Source organism: Nipponia nippon, unplaced genomic scaffold (assembly GCF_047370975.1).
Source record: "Nipponia nippon isolate SJK-2023a ecotype South Korea unplaced genomic scaffold, ASM4737097v1 scaffold_1, whole genome shotgun sequence".
Lineage (NCBI taxonomy): Eukaryota > Metazoa > Chordata > Aves > Pelecaniformes > Threskiornithidae > Nipponia > Nipponia nippon.
In genome coordinates this window covers 109,576,950-109,599,882 of record NW_028262290.1, presented here as the reverse complement: position 1 = coordinate 109,599,882, position 22,933 = coordinate 109,576,950, and the positions used below count along the sequence as shown (strand labels likewise).

The 22,933-nt window shown below is 43.7% G+C and overlaps 2 protein-coding genes across 25 annotated transcripts in view; one reads left to right on the top strand and one right to left on the bottom strand.

Annotated features, from left to right (window-relative positions):
* The window catches only part of COA1 (cytochrome c oxidase assembly factor 1), a 56,790-nt gene extending 43,413 nt beyond the window's left edge, over window positions 1-13,377 (bottom strand). For 4 of the 14 annotated variants that reach the window (XM_087766674.1, XM_087766669.1, XM_087766690.1 and 1 more), the window contains exons 1-3: window positions 13,082-13,377; window positions 12,480-12,981; window positions 10,781-11,209 (exon numbers count right to left, since the gene is read on the bottom strand). Coding sequence is in view for 7 of the 14 variants with exons in the window: in XM_087766620.1 (XP_087622746.1) it covers window positions 10,781-10,825 (45 nt within the window). In the remaining 7 variants the exon portion in view is untranslated. Of the gene's footprint in view, window positions 1-9,904; window positions 10,000-10,034; window positions 10,189-10,780; window positions 11,210-12,479; window positions 12,982-13,081 lie in introns of those variants that run through there. The other 10 variants (XM_087766641.1, XM_087766631.1, XM_087766622.1 and 7 more) reach the window with 10 other exon arrangements.
* BLVRA (biliverdin reductase A) overlaps window positions 3,469-22,933 on the top strand; it is a 54,173-nt gene continuing 34,708 nt past the window's right edge. For 2 of the 11 annotated variants that reach the window (XM_087766543.1, XM_087766536.1), the window contains exon 1: window positions 9,510-9,580. The gene's annotated coding sequence lies outside the window, so the exon portion shown is untranslated. Of the gene's footprint in view, window positions 3,493-7,584; window positions 7,602-9,509; window positions 9,581-13,999; window positions 14,151-16,178; window positions 16,363-22,933 lie in introns of those variants that run through there. The other 9 variants (XM_087766586.1, XM_087766592.1, XM_087766531.1 and 6 more) reach the window with 9 other exon arrangements.

The window sequence follows — 22,933 nt, the reverse complement described above, 5'->3', positions numbered from 1 at the left end:
ACCTGAAATGGGTCATATTTGGTTTAAAATACATATACTCAGACCTTCACTTTCTGTCACCAAAACAGATGGGCAGCCCCAAATCGCTTATTTGTGCATCTTTTACAGAGCACTGATACTTCAACACACACCCACTGTCTATGCGTTGACTGCACAACTTCTGAAAGCTAGAACATCTTTTATCAGGAATTATTTTACCAGCAGGGGATTCATTCTGAACAATACAATCAAATGAAGACGGTGGTGCGCGGTTATTCTTCCCACCCTTTCAAAGTTCACAGCAAACCGTGTCAGAGTTAGTGATGTTCTCAGCCGCTGGGAATGCTTTAATCAACTAGACTTTTTTTTCTGCTCCCTCTGTTCCCTGCGGACAGGGGACTTCATGGCACTGCTTTGTTGTACGATGTGTACAGTTATAACCTACGCTAAAAGTATGCCATTAATGAATGAACACTGTGTGTGTGTGTCAAGCAGATGAGAATGTTCTTTTCATCTTCTGCGCTCCACCACTGTGGCAGACGGATGTCTACATTGCTTTATTAATGCGCTGAAGTCTTCCATCATTTCTCAAACAATACTGAAGGAACAATCAGAATTTCATCGTGTTTTGATTTTCTGCTCTTCCAACTCAAATCTAGCTGCATGTTATGCAGTAGGGAAAGAACTGATGGTTTGGGGTTTTTTTATTTATTAATTTTCCAGGGGGTTGGGAGGAATATATCATGTGCTTGACACCTTCTGAGGCAGCCAACAGAAGCTTCTCAAATTTCGGTTTAATTTCAAAGCAGTTTCCACACAATATGGGAGCTGTATTTAGCTTTAGGTACAATTGTGAAACTAGTTCACGGGATTCAAAGCTTTTTTTGAGGATACCTTAGAATCAGAATAAGCATGTTTAAAAAGCATAGAGGTTTCTGAACATCATCATAGCCATGCTTTTAGCCTCCAACATATGAATAGCTGGGGAAAAACAAATAACCCAACTGGTCTGAGGCCACAGAAGCATATTAAAGAAAGTTTATATGCTATTGCCTGTAAGACCATGATGTAGAAAATCCTTGATAACCCTTCCAAAAATGTGATTCTTATGTCATGGTGTGACAAAAACTGTGAATCCACCCAAATTTCCCCTTGAATGACATAGCTATAAATGACAAGGGGGAGAGAAAAAGAGGCAAAGTAGGGCCTCCGTTCTGTAAAAGAAAGAAATCAAACTACTGCTTCACAGGCAGCTAAGCTGATCTAAGAAGTCACTTGCAAAAGTGTGAGGTCAAGTCTCTCAATCTCCCAGCCTCCTAGCTGCACTTGCTGCAGCTTGGGTACTCCTCTGATCTTAGATCTGTCATTTAGTCAGCTAATTTACCTCACTATTCCAGAGAAAGCTATCCACCTTTCTGCTATTTTTCTTCCAGGCCAATAGGTCGAAGTGGCTAATGGAGGGACCCAACACATGCCAGAATCAGCACAAGGTAAGCAGCAGGATGACCAAAAGCAAGGACTGCTGGAAGGGCAAAGGACTGGGGACCGCCACCTCTCTTCTGGCGGTAGCAAACTGTGAAATTGTCTCAGGGTGTCTCATGGAAGCACTGTCTTAGTGCAAGGACTTGTCATTAGAAAGGAAGGGGGAATTAGAAGGGAAGTGGAACACGTATGGGTCCTGATCATTGTTGCTTTGGAGGAGCGTGGATATAAGGATGCAAACTAGAGGGGTAGGAATCCCATATGTCTGCAAAGGATTTAATGGGTAGAAAAAAGTATGTGCATATGCAGCAGCTGCAGCACACCCAGGAGCCAGGGGATGTATAATCTATATGCAAATAACTGCGTAGTTCCCCCATGAAAGCATGGGGCTGACTGCACAGAGTCTTAGTAGCTGCACAATATGTCTACATCAAGTTTGCTCTTTCTGAAGTTTTGCACTTACTATGCATGGCTGGACAGCACACACACACACAGAGGTGCTCCTGCTAGGCTGCTTCATGTTCGGTAACTGCAGTGCATGCTCACGGTGCTAATGTCCAGAGGCATGCAGCAACTAGTTCAGAAGTGTCTGCTCCCTACAGCTACCAGACATCCGGAAAGCCCAGACAAATTTATGAAGTCCTCAAAATCTGCCTAAATGTGATTTCCAGGCGGAAAGAGGAAATGTGTCTGGGAAAAGGAAGCCTGCAACATCCAGAAAGTCCTTTGCTACCTGTAGAAAAGCAAACATAGGACAACAGAAGTTTAGGAACGACTGTTCTGATGAACTGAAGGCAGCACTGGAGCTCAAACCTTAACTTCTTCACTGGCTTTCTCTATTGACTTGATTTACCATAATTCCATTTTACAACGAATTTGAAAGGACGTGCTTTCACGTAATGGAAATATGAGAGGTGTCTCGCAGTTCAGCTTCGGAAATGTTCCTGTTACTGTGGCCACTGCAAAAGCTGCATAAGGAACTTACTTCAGGTCTAGACACCCGTGAAGAAAATAACTGTAAACGAATAAGAGGCTATGCACTAATGTGAGAATCCACCCTTCTCTCTCCTTTATATGGCATTGGCTTACAAAATTAATTACTTACATACCTCACAGAGACGCAATACTTAATTAATATTTGTTAAGTGCTTTGAAACTCTGATGGAAGACATCATACTAGTGTGCACTATGACTAATACAGTGTAAAAATGATGCTAATGCTGTTGCTCAAGCAGAATGCTGGAAGGATATCTATTCAGTTTCTCATTTAAAAAGGGGAATGGAGATGAAGAAGGTTTAGGAAAGTGTTTTAAAACTCAGTTATCCTAAAGGAAAAGGGAGAACTGACGAGGAGAGGAGCTAAAACAGTTTTCAGAGGAATTTACCGCGCAGTGTGCATTAACTCCTGCAAAGTCAGAGAGTAAGTGCCTAGAGCAAAATCCTGGCTCCAGTCAAGTACACAGAAAATGTTTCACCAACTTCAGTGAGGTGAAGATTGTTAGCTTTTGTCATAATTTCCAAGAGATGCATCCAGCATCCCATAGGCAGGTTTGCAACTTTCCACGGTTGCTTGTTTACAGTTTAGGTTCAGGAAATAACCTCATCAAGCTAGGGCATGCTCACCATGTAAAAGCAACTGCTCAGCTTCTAATCATCTTTCTACAACATCCCACATTTGGAGTAAATCTTTCCATCCTGTTAATGAATTTGGACCTGAGCTACCTATTCAAGTCGGTGGCAAAACTCCAATTAAATGGAAGCAGTGTGGAGATCACTGCAGATTTTGTAGTAAAGACGGGAAGAAAACACCCTGTTTTTAACAGTGGTTGTAACTCATATACGCCCCTGGAGTTCAAGTCATTTACTCAGAAGCCTGTGGAATTTGTAATTTATTCCTGACTGGAAAAAAAGGAAGTAACAGGAACTCAGACAACTTCTTTTTTTTTTTTTTTTTTTTTTTTTTTTTCAGAATTAGTCCTCCATATCTAGCAGGATAAAGATTGAGAGAAACATGCTCCTCACCACTTCTGGGTAAGGCAGAGTTAAAGAGCACATTTTTCAACTGGAAGCTTTGCACCTGGGAGGCTCGAAGGAGAAAGGTTATAAAGAGTAGCAGGTGATAGGCATCAAAATTTGAGAGAAGATACCTGGGAGCTTCTAGTATTAAGAGTCGCCATTTTACAGCAGCAGTCTACAGCTACTTTAGGTAGGAAACTAAGTGAAAATATGCTAGGGTGCAAGTTTTGATTTATTTTTATTTTTTTAAAAGGATTGAAGCTGTTATTTGGTGTATATTTGGCTCTCGGTAAGCTATTACTTGCCTTTTTCCCTAGTGGTGTGTGATGGCTTCTACTGAGTATTTCTTAGTGTGCTCCCATACAGCACAGGGAATCTTAGAGGTACTATTAATTGTAAACCATCTCTTAAAGTAGGCTTTCCAACTATGCCACATGTAGAAACGTTGTACTATGGCAAACCAGCACTTCTAAAGCAGCTTTGTGTCTATGCAATTGCCTAGACCAAATGTAATGATAAAGTTGCACATAGCAACTTCTCTTCTTCACTTGTGCTCGTATGCTGTATCTTTCTAACTGTACTACAGGCTCTGAAGCGTGTAGGCTTTTAGTTTTCTCTCTCAGTGCTTGTACAGCTGTGTCCACAAATGTACATATCCAGTAAAACCCAAGGAAATGTTCCTGGATGCCAGGATTAAGCTTAGATAGCTGCAGCTCTGATAACTCACATGCAGTTCCCTGCTTTCTATTTAACAGAGGATTTTCCTAAACTTCTTGCAGCAGCTCATGCTGTAGCTCTATGTGCTGACAGTTGCTTTCCAGTCCTAATGGAATAAGCAACATCATTCTTCCATCTAAACTCAGTAGTCAAAATGGGTTGGTGTATGACCTACATCATGTTGCAGCTCTCTGCATCCCAAGGAGAGACAATGGTAAGGGGCCAAGGCAAAAATTCAAGCCTAAAGCTTTTATTGACTAAAAGTTAAACGCCCGATACTTGAAGTCATGTGAAAACAGTGCCATGTCACTTGTTTAGACAGATAGGCTGTGTTTCCTCTCTCTGAATACTCATTAATAACATACTTACTGGACAACCAGTCCTGTCAAACATGGCAAATGTTTCTTTAGAGTCTGCCTTTATTATAGCTGGAGATAATGGTGGGCAGGCAGCAGGGAGGAAAAATTATTCTGTCTGCTGCTTGGCAAGGCTGCTTTCAGGGAAGGCCTCTGAAAAGACGCTTACTATGTGTTTTCGAGATGTCCAATTTTGTGGAAGGGCCAGGAGAAAATGATACAGGAGATCAGAGTATACAAAGCTGTATGTAAGTCAGACCTTTACTTAGTGATGTCTGCATTGAGCCGACAAGACCTGAAGGACTTTTTAAGACAATGCTGTTGCTCATTTTAAGACTTCGAAAAACCACAATGCTGCTAAACAAGGTATTTCACAGCTTGTTCTCCTCGCTGTGTGTCCATCTACATTATCCTTGACTTTTCACCTGGCTAGCTCTGGCTTTCTCCTACTGGCTTGTACTTTTTTCTCCACTAGGCTGAAAAGCAGCTCAGCAGCAATCTCTAAAAAAAAAATCACACCTATATGGAAAGCATCTGAATTGCCTCTAAACACATCTATTCAAGCCTAATCACTCTTACCTAGCTTGCTTTCCAGAGTAGGTTCTTGCAGTTCTCTAATCTTCTAACTCAATGTTTCTGTGCCCGGTTTTAATGTTATCACTTACTTTCATGGTTCTCTTATGCCATGAACAGGACACAAATCCCTGCTTTACTGTTAATTTGTATCTCTAGCAAGGCTTGTATTCCTTCTACCTACCACCTGCTGAAGTGAACTCTCGTTAGGCAGTCTAGTCACCCTCTATCTACAAATGTCTCCGCATTCTGAGTATCTTCTTATTTTCTCCTACCTATTAAGTACCCTACACATGTTTCCCAGCCTCGGACGAATGATTTTTTGTGTTACATTAAAATGAATGTTCAGATGAGCATGTTTTTTCAAGCAGTCCAGATCTTGGTGTACCACCCTGTGTTTACACCTTCAATTTGTGGTGTTCATCAACACCATACAACCAGTTGTAGAGACTCCTGCAGCCTGCTAAAAGACTGGAAAGCACTGGTCTGAGGTCTTTGGGACTGTGTTAGACTTCTGTTGGATCAAACTTCCCTATGGCTATGCCCATTCCTTATGGGTCTTCCTTCTGGGGGAGTTCAAGTCATCAATTTCTAATTATTTTAATGCTAGACTGATCTCTCTTATAATTACTGCTGGCTGTATCTATATAAGGAATAAGTACAGGTCTATAAATCAAAATACCTGATGCTGAGGGCTGTGTTCCCACTATATGGGTTTCGTGTGTGTGGTTTGTCTAGACCAGCTCTTGCCCGCTCTCCTGGACTTTCCCACCCATGAGTTTTGGAGAGCCTTTGGCGTTCTCCGTGGTGCAGCCTCTGGTGGTCCATCTGAAAACTTCAAGTTCAAGTCAAAGTGCAGCACGCGGAGACAATCTGCTTCAAAAGCACACTCTCGGCTCTAACTCATTTAACATCACCAAAGTGAGAACCTACGCTAGTGTTGGAGCATAGATCAACACCTGCCAGACAGACTGGGAGATTACTGCTGCCATTAATGAAGTTAATCCGCATCTGAAGAAGGCACACAGGGATGTGGAAGATTTCTACCTCTTTGTTAGTTAATGGGAGAAACTTACAAAGCCATTCTTCAAAGCAGATACAGCTACAGATATGAAAAAGGAAAACATTCCCTTGTGCACGTGCCTCCAGTTTGATCTATGAGAGGTCTACTATGTTTAGCGTAATGATCAAATTAATAGTAGGAACGACTTTTTATTTGGTGTAAGGAGGGGTGAGAAAGGCAGGGAAAAACCCTCCAAATTATCGGCTGTGTACTGAGGATATGCAGAGTACTCCAAGACAGCTCCAGAAACAGGGACTATGTATTTTAGCTGGTGGTATGCTGTGCAATCACTTAATGAAAATATGTAAATACCAAGAAAAGCAAATTACTCTGCCCTGGAGAAAGAGGTGGGGTTTACATACAACTGTTATTACTGCCGTGTAGTTGTTAAGCAAGAAAACGCCACCGCCACCCCACCAGAAGAAAGTATTCTATCACTTAACTGAAGACACTCTTAATATCGGAAAGCATCCCTGAAACACGCTTATAAGCAAATGTCAGTATAAGTAGCTGGTGATGCTTTTCAGGTTGCTCACATCAGGGAAAAGACCAAGAAGCAATGCTGAATGGACAACTGGAGCCATGTTAGTAAAACTTCAAATTTTCTTGTGTATAAGGTAACTTTTCAGAAGTATGCTCTCAAATAGTTTCTATTCCTTATGATATGCTGAGTAGAAAAAAGTAAGACTGCATCTTCAAGAGGTTAGCTCCCACACTAGCTTTATGGTCATGTAACGGCTGCTTACTTCCAGAAACTGAGAAACAATACAGCCTTTTTCTGCAACCTCCTCAGTTATGCAAAATCACAGCTCAAAACTGTAGACTGAGTCACTAACAGCATTATAGACAAATAGAAAAATCCAGCTAAAAGTCCCTTTTTTCCCTTTTCCCTCCCCCTCACTTGAATATGCAAGCATTTCAAGATATAGTGTTCACGCACATCAGCTGTTGACTTCTGTTTCTGTGGCACTTGTACAGTTGGGAGCTGGACAAGCGGTGAAGTGTCTGCACAAAAGTAGGCTTGAGTTGATGCGGCCTTCAGATATGTATCTAGAGCTCCCTCCTAATTCTCAGAACAACCACAAGTTGGGCTGCCACCAAATCGTCCTCGGAGCTGCTCTGAGGGCTGCGCTGCAGACTAGGTAAGGTAGTACAGGCAAATAAGAGAAATTGCTGTGCAATAACAATGCTCGCATGGAGCTCTGTGGTTTAACCGATAAGTTGCATTCACCTGTGCTGGCTAAACTGTGGCAGGTATAGAAGAAAGGTCAAGTGCCCTAACAGCCACGTTGTTAGGGAGGGCCTGTCTCTTTGTGTGAGCTTCAACACTTAAGGTGCCTTAAGTGTAGTGGAAACAAACCCCAGCATCAGCTCTTCCTCCTGCTCGATTTTATGTTGTGGTCACAGCTGCAAAGGTAAGGATGTTATTTTGCTCCTTTTGCTCCTCTGGCATTGAGTCAAAACATAGAAGTTTGTATTTGAAAAGTGGCCTGGAAAGTACTATATTAACAGACATGCAAAGCCTCTGACTTCTGGGGAATAAACAGCTTTGAAGTAAAATACATGCAGCAATAATCCATGCACACTTCATTAATTTCAGAACTGCATCAGCAAAGTACTACTTATAAAAAGCTGTAAGACAGTAATGAAGGGTTTGGGATTTATTTTTTTCTTTTAATCCCCAAAGCTCCTTATCTCCATTCTCCATGTTTTTTCATTCAATTTACACTAGTCTAAATTAAAGCTCATCTAACAAAAAAATTACACGTTAAGTTTGACTAACCTCTTCACCCCCCTCTTGATGAGAATCCTTTCCTCCCCAGGAGAATAAACGCAACAACTTTAAAATTGCTACGTTGCTTGTTTAAGATAACTTTTCTTTGCACTTTGTGCTTAATGGGATTTGGCTGATTTTAGACATTTCAGCACCTTAAATTACTATGTTGAGATACTGAGGGCAGCAATTCTTGTCAAGTCTTAACTAAGACAAAATGATCTCTAGGCACTGAGCTGCCAGAAAGCCAGTATTTTGTTATCTGTCAACATGCACGCATCTTTCTCTACCACACCCACAGTCAAGTTTGAGAAGCCGTAACATGGGCTACTGCATGATATGAAACATCAGTTTACTGCTCAAATTTGAGTCAAAGCTGAGACTCAAAACAAAGAATAGGTGCAGTTTAACACTGCATTTAAGTGCAGCTGTGAGTTGCTGCTGGAAGGGGTGCTCATGCCCCTTTTCCCTCCCTTCTGCTGGACTCTGCAGCTGCAGTATATGCCATGTCCAGAAAGCTGTGATGCACTGGAAAACCAACTTTCAAAAAAACAGCTGATCCCTAAACCTGATACAAGAGGTACAGCACGATGTACAGCTGGGCAGTGGAATAGGGCCATCTTGCTGTCACAGCCTGCTATTACTCCAGCCTGTGAGGCTGGGCTAAGGGAGGAGGCTTTTTTTTTTGTTGTTTGAACACTTCAGTTTATCAAAAACTGGCTCTAAAAGAAGCAGTCCAGCCCACTCTTATACCTCCTGCTACATGCTCCCTTCTTGCACCTTATGAGTTCATGTGGATCAGCAGAAAGTAATTGATTTGAGTCAAAGCCAACTAGGCTGGGAAGCAGGATGAACTAGCCTCACCAATAAGAAGGGATAGGGGAAACCTTGTCTGGTTTAGTGATGAGAGTAGTCCCGAACTGGAGAGCTTCAATTTTCAAAGAAAGAAACATAGCAATTCCTTTTCTTTGCGGTGTCAGAATATTACATGTGCTCAAGACAACTGATCACAGATGAAGCAAATCTGACTGTAGGTTTCTTACCACGCGGGTGAGGTACTGCAACTGATGTGCTTTACGCTTGCCCTATTTCTTCAAATTTCCGCTAGCTGTGCTTCTGCCACCGGGTTTTCCACAGCGCGGAGTACTGCGGGCCTGGGCCTGTTTTAAACTGCACCTCAGCCCAAGGGATGGTACCTGCCATGGCCCTCTGTGCCGGCTGGCCGTGGGGCAGAAGCGACGGCACCCCATGCCTCCTCCACCTCAAACCCACCCGCGTGGGAGCTGGCAGGCCTCCCTTGGGCAGCACAGCCTCTGGAAATGATATTGAAGTGGGTGAAACCAGCATTAGAGGAGCAGGTCTTTACAGCAGCTTGAATATTTTCTCCGTATCGGGTTTTGTTCATAGCTTGCTAGATAAATTTGCCTCGTGTCCCACTTCTAAAAGTGGGTGGGGTGTACTTAAAGCGTAATTACTGTTAACGTGGTCCTGGTAATCACACTGTGAGATGATGTGTGTATAATTACTGCACTCGCTCATCCTCTTACAGGTCTAAGACTCCTCGCTCAGCAGGCCTGCGGCCACCTCACCGCACAGCCTCCCTCACCGCCATGCCACCCGGTTAGTGCCTCCGTTTTCACCCCGACCGCCTTCCGAAGCGCCTCCTGTTCCCCTCGCAGGGCCGCCGCAGCCCTGCCCCGTCTCCCCCGGTGCAAACCCACCACCGCGCCCCCTTCCCGCCCCCCGCGGGGCCCCGGCTGCCCCACAGCCCCCTCCCGCGCCGCGGCCGCCATTTTGTGCAGCGCCGAGCCCGCCGGCGGACGAGAGTGAGCTAGGGCTCACTCGTGTGCCGCGCCGCCGGCGGGGAGGGGGCGGCGGCGGCGGGGGGGCTCCGCCCTAACGGCCGTAACCGCGCCCCGGGCTCGGCTGCCCCTCCCCACTCACGGCAGCGGCGGTCGGCGGGAGGGCTCACGCGTGGGCCGTGGGGGCCGCCATTGCCGCGGCCGGCGGGGTGCGGCAGGGGGCGCTGCCGGGCGGCGGTGCGAGCGGCGGAGGGAAGGGAAGCGTAGCGTACCGTAGCGTCACGGCGGCGCTGGGCCCGGCCGTGTTTAAACCGGGGGCGGGGGGCTTTTCTGAGGGTCCGTCTCTTCTCGCCTCAGGGGCAAGGTTGGGGGTTTCCGCGGTCTGTGCCTCACCCTTTCCGCCGGAGGTGGCGGGTGTCCCGCCACCCTGGCCGCGGCTGCGGGGATGGAATGGGGGGGGGGGGGGCGGGGGGGAAACCTGTGAAGAGGCAGCTGCCAGTGCCGTGCCGAAACGCAGGGCTCCCCGTCGCCCCCATCCCGGCATCTCTGCCCTGATAATCCGAGGCACACCTGAACTTGCTGCCCTGAGCTGAGATCTGCTCTCTTTTGCGGTGTTTTATTATTTTTCCAGTCCAAGGGACACCATAAAAACACCCTTATGCATTAAAATAAAACTGAAAAACCCAACAGAATTTCTGTAAGCGTCTTTCCAGCAATCCCCAAAGAAAACCTCTCTGGGTCTAATCCGATGATCTGATTCCGTACACCGATATGCACATTTAACTTAATTACTGCTGTCTTTAGCTGATCTTTCTTCATTCCAAATTTATCCCTCATCATTGTACCACATAAGCTGATGTCCCTGTCCGAGTTTGTTTAAGCGGGCCGCCCCGCGCCGTCACTGAGCTCGGCGCTGAGGCTGCAGCACGCGTCGAGCGTGTGTGAGCGCTGCTAGATGACAGGATCCTGAGCCCTGGCTCGGGGTTTTGATTCATCTGAACTGAAACCATGAGCGTACCGATAATTTCGGAGCGCGTTCTGCTGCTGTTCCATCGTGCATCATCCCTGCTTTGGTATTTGCTGTACGCGCTTCCTGGCTGAAGGGGCTGGATCAGGCGTTCTTCTCAGGGCTGTTGCCAAGTCAGTTCGTTCTCTTATCCGAGTAGTTTCCAGCTTCCTATTTACACTTTTTGGCTTGCCGTTGTGATTTAGTGGGATATTATCTGCTCTTGAATTCTCCCAAAGAAAAATGTTTCTTCCCATGGAGGGCTTCTAGCGGTTGCCAGTCAACTCCTGTCGTCAGAATGATGATTATGTTATTTTGTACCGCCTAGTTGTTCCTGAGAAAATAATTGACGAGTGAGAGGTTGCTAGGTTGTAGCTGAAGTTAATTAATACATCTGCTTGCTGGGGCTTGTAACACTCATGGGGCTGTGGAAGGTGAGAGCTGGGAGAAACATGGAATGGAAAGACGATCAGCAGAGCAAAACAATATGCAGATGTGACAAAAAAAATGGGCAACGAGAAATACAGGACAAGAAAGGGAGCGGGTGGCCCAGCCTAGTGGGAGCTCTTCCTATGCTCCTAAGAAGCCCTGTTAAGAGGCTGGTTTGTATGCAAAGCTGCAGGGTTTTTAACCTCTCTTTAGAGCTTTCTGCTAACATCCCTTCTTTGTGGGAATCTGTTGCCTTTACCTTCAAGGGTGGTCTGACTCCTGCATGTCTAATTACTCTCTGAAAAATCCATTTCATATGTTTCAGACCTGAAGAAAGATTTTGTGCCAAAAGCTTGTCTGCAGTTCCCAGCTATGCCTGTGTTGGCCTAACTACCCCTGCAGGCCTTCTCCTTGTAATTTTGCAATGATGAAAGCTACACAATATCCATCCAACTTTGGTGAAGTTTTATTGGTATTGAAAGGTACTCATTATTTATAGATACTCTGCTATTTCCATATGGAAGAAGAAACAGACTGTGTAAGACATCAATACACCAGAAGAGCTACATCCATGCTGGGGGCTATTTGCTGCTGCTTCTTCCAAGGCTGGCGTTTCCCCCTGCCCACTGCCACCACCCTGGGGACCCTAGCTTCTCTTGCCATCCTGGTCGCTCATCTCAGGGCCGCAAACAGCTCCTCCAGAGCCCATGTCTTGTTCTACTTCTGGAGCAACCGCTACCCTCACCTTCCTAATCTTGACCAGGTCTGGAGTTCAGTTAAATGTTGGGTTTGTTATCTAGCCACCTGAATAGATAAGCAAACCTATGGCAGAGGAAGTTCTAGGCTGTACACAGGGATCAAACAGCAAGTAGTTACCTGACTGGTTTAAGCTAACCTAACTCCACAGTGTGGTGGATAGAGGCAGTTTTGCCCTCCTGTTTGGCTGCATGCTGCCGCTCCCACCTGGTTTTGGGAGCTGGTCCATCTGGAAAGTAGGGGGTTTTTTAATTTTTTTACAAGGTTACTTATGAGATCGGACAGGTCCTGCATCCTGTAGAACACGTGGCTGTACAAATGCGAGCACTGTTACTGAATCCAAAGGCTCTGAGTTACATCTGCCTCTAATCACTCCCATATGCATTCTTTCATATGTTCTGCTATTCATTATCGTTTCCTATCATATGCTAATTGATTCATTACTTTATGCTAAGCGTACAGTCACGTGCTAGTCATTAGCGGTCCCATATGTTGAACTCATGATATGTATCTTTAAATGCCGTACCTCCTGGTCTGCCAATCCTCCTTTATGTAATACCACACATAAGTTGCAGACCTTCATTCATGCTTTGATGGACTCTAAACTTCCTCCTCGTTAGCCTTGTATGTAATTCTTCAGTTACTCTCTGGAGCTCCTCCTTATTGAAGTTGTGTAACGCCTGTAATTAGAGCTGCTGATATGTGGATCTGTGCTTTAGCCTGTGGTAATACAACGTGTTTGAAAGGGGAAGGAAAGAATTTTGAAACATCCCGTGACATATTTAAAACATCCAGCATAGTAATGTCAGTATAAACCCCATGTTCAGGGGAAGTTAGGTTAGACCACAGAAGTTTTGCATGAGTTAAAACTCCGTAACTGGCTCAGAAAACGTGACTCTGGAAAAGACAACGTATCTGGGAGGAGGCCAAGTGAGTTCCTGAAGTCTTGCTGGTGAGGAAGTTAACTGGTCAGAAGACACAAGTGGGAAAGTATGGAAAGAAGAGTGTATCATTCTTGCAATCCCAACCTGCAGAATTTCAGAATGAAGAATTTAAGGACTCTAGAGCTGCATTGAATTTTTACGTTTTATAGGAAGACGACAGACTACTTACAATATTACTACTTACACATAGCATGCCCCAAGATTTGCCAGAAACAGGTTGAATTGAACACACTCGAGTGCGAAAAAAATTAGTTACTGATTTCTGCAGAGTTATTTCTACTTTACGACTGAGGTGAATGAGTATAGAATTTGATCCTTTGTACCCGTGGTCCCGCTGTGACACAGTTTTAGGTTCTGTCATGGTCTGTGAATGCCCAACATCAGCATGAGGATCTGTAGAATTCAGACCATCCTCATTTCGTACACACTTCATTGCAGGAACTACTGGCCTGGGGGAAAATAGCTGCATCATCCCAGACTTTTATCTTCCAAGCCCTGAATGAAGCAGCTGAAAGTCCTGCTGCATGTAGATAAGAAACGGCAAGTAAAGAGGCTGGGAAATAAGATCTGGGTAAAAAGGGACTCTCCAAGGAAAAGCTAGTACTTAAGCACAGTGTGTGTTGTGGGCGAGGAAGCAATCCCTGTGGGAAGGGAGACAAATAGTCTTGAGTAAGAGCTTGTGTAACACCTGGCCTGGGCTGTCCTAGTGGCTGCTTTCTGCATACCGCCTGCCCGGGGGAAGCCAGGCAGAGAGTGATTTTTTCCGCTTGCAACTGCCGAAAGCTCCCAATTTCCTGAGCACGGACTGAGCCTGCGGCATAAACCCTAGGGATGCAGCTGGGCGGACAGGGGCACCGCTGATGTCCCAGCGCCTGCGAGCCATTGCCCGACTGGGCTGTGGGTAGCGCCCGGCTGGGGTGACCGCTGCGTGGGCTTAACCGGGGTCTTGCACGGGGCCCCAGGGAGGTGTCAGCCCCTCGGGAGCCATGTGCAGCTTTCTGGCTCTTCCCTAGGCGAAAGCTCCCAGCCCCAGTGCCTGCACCAGCCTTTCCCCGGCTGCAGCTGCTTCTGGCTACAGCCCGCCCCTATAGTGTCCTTATTGGATTCCTGGCCAAGGGGGTGTTGCTGCAATGATAGCAGCGGGGCGAGCGGCGCATTGATATGCTGGAGCTGCAGAGCGTTGTATAAGAAGGAGCTGCAGGGAGCGAAGGAGAATTAAACAGGATCACGTTTCTCCTCTGTGAGCTGAAGAGGTTAGTGACTATTACTTAATCCCTGCTAACTGTAATTAGGATTTGGAAGCACCGCTTTCGTCTTCTGACCCCCCCTCCACCCTTCCCAAGATTGCTCGCCACCAGCGTTTCCCCCTCGGTTGTGGAGGAGTGGGGAAGCCCTGCAAGTCACGTTGCCCCAGCAGCTCCAAAGACACCCACCACACTGGAGGGGACAGGCCAGCGCTCCGGCAGCGGGGCAACAGAGAGGAAGAAAAAAAGAGAAAAGCCCTTTCTTTGGGAGAATGTCCAAGGTGCAGCGGAGCAGAGCGTTAGCTTGTAAGCCATGTGGAGTAGCCAAGTAGCATCATTGGGTGCCCAGAGCGCTGCATGGGGAGAGTGTGAGAGGTCATTTAAAACCTTCCCTACAAAGCGTCTTCTGGGCTTGTTTTTTAGAAAGGCTGAGCTTCCTCCAGATCCTGTTAAAATCCAGGTTTACTGCAGGTGTTTGACACTCCCTTCTGAAACAGAAGACCATTAACCTTGCCGTACCTCAGTTTACCTGTGTGTAAAGTGGAGATGAGAATATTTTCCTTTTGTAAAGGAACCTGGTGGGGCCGTATTGCAGACAGCCTTTGGCGGGAGAAAGGTGATTCTGATGTTCTCAGATACAGTACAGAATCCGTGTGTAAAACATATTGACATTTTATTTATAATTACTTTGTGCTCTAGTCGCAGCTACCACCAATCTCTAACTGTCTTTAAAAAAAAAAAAACAACCATATATCAAAGATCAGTCTACACACAAAGACAGGCTCAGCCTTTATATAACTCTCCTGGCATCGTGTTGAACTTCTGTGTTGGAGCTTGTTCAAAAAAACCAAGCTAGTGTTAATTAGGGCAACAGTTTATTGAACTGGTTTTGTGTGAAATCATTTTTATCAAACTCCTTGCACTGGCTTGCCAAATTATTTTTTCCGGAATGAGGATAGTCGTTCAGCTGTTGGTTCTCTGGTTACAGATGCAAACATAGAATGACACCGTGCCAGTAATTGATAACATAGTGTTTGAGCATCTTTCTGTCACTTGTGTTGATAAATGGGAAAATAAAGACAAATCTGTTTCATTAATATAAATCCAACTTGAAGTTTAATCTTCACAAAATAAAGAGTAATAGGTAAATATTTTAAATTATTTTCAGCATGTATAAGAAAGCCTTAGTTAAAGTCTTACTAAAAACTGCTGTCACAAGCAGTGCATGCAACTTAGTTATTCAATAACTGATAGTAAAATATTAATGACTGATATGATTCTTACCATTGGATCAGGGAACTTCCCTTACACTGGAAGGCTTATGATTCTGGACTTGTCCTCCTGAGTTTACATGCATGTGGTCAACAAACTTTTTTTCTAATACCAACCTCACAGTTTCTTTAGACAGTGAATTGTTTGTGAGCAATTAGAGTTAAAGTCAATGAAGTATGGTTTGTATTATCCTTAAAGGAATGGCAATGCTTATTTTGTATGGCTAAAAAGGAGAATCCATCTTTGTAGTTTTCAACTTCTTCTTTTTAGTGTCCTCATTATTTTCCAAATTGTAGTTCTAACTGGATGTTTCAACACCCACCCCCCACCCCCAAAAAAAACCCCAACTACCCCAGAAGACCACCACATTCAGCTCTGAGAGACTTCATTTTAAATGTCAAAGCACCAGACTACTTTCCCCCCTCCCCCCCAAATGAAGGGTGTCTGCTGTATCCACAGGCTTTAGAAACTGAGCTTAGCGGATGAGAATAGGATAAGAAAAGGGCCACTTTGATCTCTGCATTAAAAATGAACTGTCCTTGTCAAAACAAGTGAAGATGAATTGATAAATTTATTGACCGGTTTTGGAATTAAAACTGGAATCCCTTCTCATCTTGCACTTGGGTGTCAGGACTTCAGTGAGATGCAGGAGTGGAATGCACATTGACATTTTTGCTTTGTAATGATGACTCTGAAGTCACCGCAGTTTCATATGGCTTGTGGAGAGGATATTGCGCTGTATGTTGTGCAGATTTGTTGTAGGAAGCTTCAGTGGGTGTTTTCCATTACCACTGGTGTCTGTCTGCGCTGCCATCCTTGGCTAGGTAAGCACCAGTCAGGCAACAGGAGATAAAAACAAGCCAAAACTGGAAAGAAGTGGAGAAGCTAACAGAAAGAGCTTGGATAGCTGTGATAAAGCAGTGTTTGCAATGGGAGAATAACTCCCCAGGTAAGGAGTTCCTGTGTTTGACACAGTGGTACAGCAGCATCAACATATGTGGGACTGGGGATAACTCCTTCCTCTAATTTTCAGGCAACCGTAGACCTTTCTGAGGCTTGCGGGTAGTGCTCAGTGTAGTAAAAGAACTTACATTATGCTTGTACTGCACTTTATTAAGTGAGGTGTCAAAAAGGTTACTTCACTGAGAGGGGAGGGAAAGGGGTTTAGGGAAGAAAAACCATCTGAAAGCCAAGGCACTTAGCAGCTTAATCCTGTAGTTTAAAAAACAAACAAACAAACAAAAACAAAACAAAAAAACCCAAACCAAAACAAACCAAAAAACCCAAAACCAAAACAAACCTGGAATGTATACATGCCCTTGTAACTTAGTAGACAAAGGTTGCTGAGGGCCTGCCCCTCTCCTCTGGAGTTAGCCTTGAACTGTGGAAAGTGTCCTTACGCATGTAAGGCCAAACTGTTGGGCTTACATCTTGAAACACTTGTAAAATAAGTGCAATTGTAATAAAAATATAAATCTACATTTGACCTGTTTCTTCTCTACTAAACAAAAAGAGCTTTGACGTTTTGTTTAACTGTACTTAAGCGTTCCCTAGCCTAATGTTTGCAACCCAGACAGAGCTCTACTGTGCTAATTAGAAAGCATTGCAGAAAACACACCTGACTGGGAAAGATAATGAAATACATTTGCTAATCCTGTTATTCCAGATGAGTGCAATCTACCACTTCAACAAGTTCAACAGTTAGCATAAAAGAAGTTTCTCTTTTTTTTTTTTTTCCTTCCTTCTTCTTAGTACAGCATTATAAACCAGTTAGACCCTGTTTGGGGCAAGTAGCGTTCATGTTATATTACAGTGACTATCCTAAATGATAAATTAAAGGCTGCACTACACTGGCTAACAAAAGCAAGCCATTCTCATGGCTCAAGTAATGTTACTGTGTTTGTTAGCTTTCCCTCTTAGTGAAATGTGTGGGCAGAAAGGGATCTTTATTGTCTTGTTGTTACCTTTGTTCCATGAATGAGAGGAGAGGAAAGCTGCCAGAAAGAATATGGAATTATTAAATAATCCCATAAGCCCTAAATAAGAGAAAAAAGTAGTACGGGATGTGAGAGGAAAAGTTGAGACCACAATCATTCTAGCTGAAATGCCATGGATGTTTTTTAGCTACACTAGAAGCTATAAAGCTTTGTGAACCTTTCTGTTGCTAGGGAGAACAGCCCTTATTCAGTATTTACTGTCTCTTGCAGGCTCTCACACAGATTAGCAACAGAAGACTGGTTAGTCTGTTGTTTGGTGATGAATTTAGAGACCGCGGTGGCTTGCTTGTACTTGTCTTTGGAGTAATTTGCTATTTTTTCTCAGGCATAGCACAATTGCGTGCAGCTGGAAGTGGGATCAGCGTGTTTCTATAGATCTCTCTAGCTTTAGTCTTGGGGACAGATACAAATATATAAAGGACTGAGATTTTTTTTTTTTTGTCCCCATTAAATCAGATTCATAAAATTTGGATGGAGAAGGCAAATTAACTCCTGACTTCTGTCTTCTTCTAAAGCTATGATTCACTAGTGGCAAAAATCTGTGAGGAACTTGCAGGAAAGGATAAAGATAGATTCTGTACTGGTGACAATTCACTGTTAAGTGATGAGGCTATAAACTGGAATGGTGCACTTTTGCATTGGAGGTGACCATGGGCTTTGTCCGCTTTCATTCTTGGTGTCCAATGTAGGACAGAATAGGCCTGGTTTTTACATTATTACGGAGTACTTGAATTTGCAGTCTAAGTAACCTGGCGTGCAGTCTGTTAGAAGCAGCCCCGAGATGTCTTAGCTTCGTCATCCAGGAGTCAGGATAACCAGTACTGGTGGCTGCTGGAAATGTTTGCTCTGGGAAACGTGTTTTCTGTTTGGACCTTGTAATCTTCTCAAATGGCAACAGCTGAGCAAAACTTTGTTTGTGAAATCTATTTTACGTTTACTTACTTGCATAGTAAAGTGGAATAGCTGTCCTTGCACTTAGCCCAGTATTTAGAAAGATAAGACATACCGTCTCTTCTTACATGCCTGGCATCTGTGATGAGGCCTTAAGACTAAGGGCTGTTGAATAAATCTTTTCAAAAGAAACAGGTCATTTGCCTGACTCTGCTTACTGCTTAAAAATAACAGTATTCTGACAGGTGTTTCCAACCCAGTCCTTCCTGGATAGGTCCTGGTGACAACCAGCCTAATCTAGTAATATTTGCAATATAGACACAATGAAAACACAGCAAAAGAACCAAAAAAGTATCTGTATTCTATGTTAATATGAACAGGGCTTAAAGTGGATTGACGGCAGTTGGTCCCCTGTTTTAGGGGAGAGAAGAGCTTCACACCCTTTCTCCTCTTGCCCTCTGAGCAGGGAATGCGGCAACATAATTCTTTGACTGCCCTGAGCCCAATTTTTCTGTCAGGACTCCACCAGAAAGGATGCTGCTTTCTCAAGAGGGCAGAGATGGAGAACACAGTCTTTATTCCCTGCTGTCTCTGAAGAAGGCCTAATTTTGCACCAGGGAAATGCATGATGCACTACTTTTTTTCAAATGCAAGGTCAGCAGTTTTCTTATGTTGATATACTCGGGTTGAAAGAGCACCTTTCAGAAAAACTGCTGGTCCACTGCAGCTTACCACCATCCCTGTCAATGGGCTGGTACCTTCCCAGCATCAAATGTCCTGTAATATCAGAAACACAATGTTACTGTGTTTAAAACATGGGAGGGGAAGTCCTCCTATCCTAGATGCTGCTAAGTTATCAGCTCCTAAGGAAGCATGAAAGTGCCGATAACCCTGGAGATTAAGTTTCTTTTGGTTAAACAACTACTAAATGAGGCTTCAACTCTTCATCTTTTGCCTTCGGGATCTCATACTGCCATGCTGACAGGGATGGCCTTTTTCATCAAGAGAATCATCACGAGCAGGGAGAACTGATGCAGTTGCCAAGTCACTCTCCATCATATTTGAAAAGTCATGGCAATCAGGCAAAGACCCTAGTGACTGGAAAAAGGGAAACATCACACCCATGCCAGGGGGGCTGGACTAGATAATCTTTAAGGTCCCTTCCAACCCAAACCATTCTGTCATTCCAACAAAAAGAAGTTCAAAGTACTGTGATTATTATTATTTTTAATTTCCAGCTCCTACATCACCTTATTCTTGCTTACATGCCTATCTGGAATAAACTTTACTCTTCCAGACTGCAGAACTAAAATCCGTGTGGTCAAGAGGAAAAACCATCCAGCCTGAAAGCAAGTGTCGTCAAATGGCTTATGACCTGGAAGTCTGGCTCACAAGCCATTGTTTGGCCACACTGTTACACTCTTTCTCCAACTCAATTTATTCCTAACCAAAGCCAATGGATCCAAGTGGGCTCAGAGGACAGATCATTGCAGACAGTTGTCAGTTCTGTATTCTGAACTGCTCAGGCTCCATTGCTGTCTTTATCTACACAAGTCTGACCATGGGAGGGAAGAGCAGAGATGTATTGTCCCATAGCTAAGGCAGGCATCTATAAAACAGTGACAACTTACAAATATCCATGTGTAGGATTTGTGTTTATGTTACTAATGTAGGATGCCTTGTGTTTTCCGTTTCTAATGATAAAAAAAAGAGATGACTTGTCTGAAACCCAGTTTGTGGAGAGGCCACAGTCATGCTGAGATGTAAATGACTTAAATAATATATATATTAGTCTTATACAGTGAGTTTATTTACCAGAACCTCAAAATGCTTTGTTGAGTTATGCTAGCAGAAGGTAAGGAGGAAAGAATGGATTTAGGCTGAGATTTTAAAAAGCTGCAAGGCTGAATAAAGTACTGAGCAGGATTGCTGTTACATTTTAAAATATCTTTAATGTTACCCTTGGTAACATCGGATGGTGGTGGTTCAGTACAGCCAGTCTCTTCTTTTCAGAACTCAGTGACCTCTTTGGTCACTTAAAGGGGTGGTGCAGTTAAGGGCATGAACTTAAGGAGGGGACAGAGCTCTTTTCTTGTAAGAGTAACTGTTAAACCGCTTCACCAAAGTATTGCAGAAAAAATCCAGTGGACTGAGTATTGTCTGCTCCTGAACCTTTGCAGTAGCTGTTTTAGTTGTTGCAAAGTTAGGCAGTTGTGCCGATCCTGCCTTTGATGGGATATTATCCATTTGTTCAGCTGCAGTTGTTGTAAATAAAATACTGGTCCACGTTAAGTAGATCCATTTGGCAGAGGAAATCAAAAGAGCGGTACTTCGTTGTTTTGTCCCACTTACCTGGCCCTGCGGGTTCTGAATAGGTTGTGTATTTAAAGTACTCCTCTGAGCAGGCATTCAGCTTCATTAAAACCTTCAAGCTCCACATCTTTGAAGGCAGATTATGAGGAGTAAAGGCTTTTTTAAAGCCTGTTTGCCAATTATAGTTATTTTTACAGAGATTTTGGTGAGGGTCATGAGTTTTGTAGGCACTGCCAGCAGCTTCACCAGGTCCCAAACCAACGAGATTTAACAAAGCATGTAGAACCTACAGTGCCCCTAACACACTGGCACAATCCATCCTGTGTCCTTCTCCAGCTAATGTTACTGCATGGACCGAACCATCAAGTCAGATTATCATTTTTAACGAGTTTTGTATTCATTACACATCCATGTGCAAGATGGGAGTACCTGATCTGGGAGTTGCAATATGTATTCGTTTCTCTCTGGACATGTTTTTAATATTAGTAGTAGTTGGAATAGCTTGAGCCAAGTAGGATCTTCTGCTTTGCTTGCAGTTGGACCCAACTCAATGGCTGCTTTTTAGGTCCTTTTGGAGACTTTTTGGAACACTAAATCTGGTGCTGGCGGATCAGTAAAGAGGCAGACAGTTGTAAATAGGAACCATTCTGTAGGTCATTCTTTTGCTTATTTGTGAAGCCTGAGTGTGAGCCTGAACGTGTCAGGCTCTAGGTTGGCACACTTGAAGGTTCAGGTTTAGGCATGCTCAGAGCTGTCTGACTTTATAGGCAAATGAAAACTAGTGGGTAGTTTAGCCATCTTCTTAGCAGATAAAACTACCTCTCTGTTTGTAGAAATCGTAGGGTTTGATGGGGGTAGACCTAGGAATTGGAAGGGAGGATGTGGAGTTTGCTTTTGCAATGTGTCTGGTTATACACAAAGAAAGCATTGTTCTTCCTGAAACTTTGCATGGGACCTAATGCACAGTTGAAGTACTGTGGGAAGTATGCTTTTACAGCATTCCTGTAGCCTTTTTAATTTTTTTTCATTAACTTTCTTATCGGTATGATTTAAGTAGGATACCAAACGCCCCCTCTAGTGGCTGATATTTTGGTAAAGGTGTTTTCAGTTTCTTGAGACAATTTTAACAGATGACTATCATGTCGGGACTACTTGACTGCTAAATCACATTGATTTGTAGACTTATCTCTTCATGAGAGAGCAGGCTAGTGGCTGCCCTGTATGATTCCTGAGTGTTGTGATGCCCAGTAACATGAAAAATCCTGAGCTCTAAAGTTAGGAAGGATTTGAGTAACCTCAACTGTTAGCCTTCATTCAAGAGCTATTTTTTTTCTTACTCTCAAGCAATTGCTGCCATTGGTAGATTTCCAAAATTTAATGAGAATGGAGAGGATCCATTGCATTTTTCAGGCCCTACTGAGGAGTGGTACACTGATAAAATGACAGAGGTGTTAGCCATTGCACACATGGTTTTTAAGATTACAACGTTATGCAAAACTTTATCTACTTCCCAAGTTATCTTAATCTAGTTATTAAAAAAACTTTCTATCACTCTCAATTTATTTTAGAAGGGTGAAAACATTTTTGCTGGGGAAGGGGAAGAGAAAGTCAGCTAAAAAATACACTTGTCTGACCAGCTACAATTTATGTGATTATTGTTTGCTCTGAAGAGAGTATGGGGCAGGCCCCAGTGTTACGATTTGCCATCATGCTAGCGATGGGAGGCAGAGAGTTTCATCAGCCAAGGTAAGCAGCATCTTTATGGTGACTGCAGCATGTAGCAGGAGTACTTTTTTGTTTTGGGAATTCTCAAAATAGGTCAGCCTGTCACGGAGTGACCTTTAGTGGACCGGAAGATAGGTATCATCTATTGGGTTGAGTCCATAAGGATATTAAAAGACCATACTTGTGGCTGGATATGTGTTTTGTTCTTGTGCCTACTAATATTACAGTAAACAGCAAAAGCTCTTATTTCTTAATGTACTTGTAGGAGTCTTTTTATTGATGTCAGTGGGATTACTTGTGATTAAAGCTCAGCATGCATATAATTCCTTGTAGGGTTCAGGTCTTAGATGAATTTAACAGCCAGAGGAAGGAAAGAAAGAAGATATTTTTGTGTCATGCATTATGTGGTATTGTTTTATATAGATATTTCAATACACACCTTAGCCACCTTTTCTAGATGTCTGATCTGTGTGGGATTTCTTACAGCGAAGAACAGAGGTTGTAATAATACCTACTTCTTACATTGCACTTATCATCAGTAGGTCTAAGAGTGTTTTGCAGAAGAGAGAGATTTCCCCTGCTCTGGAATTGGGA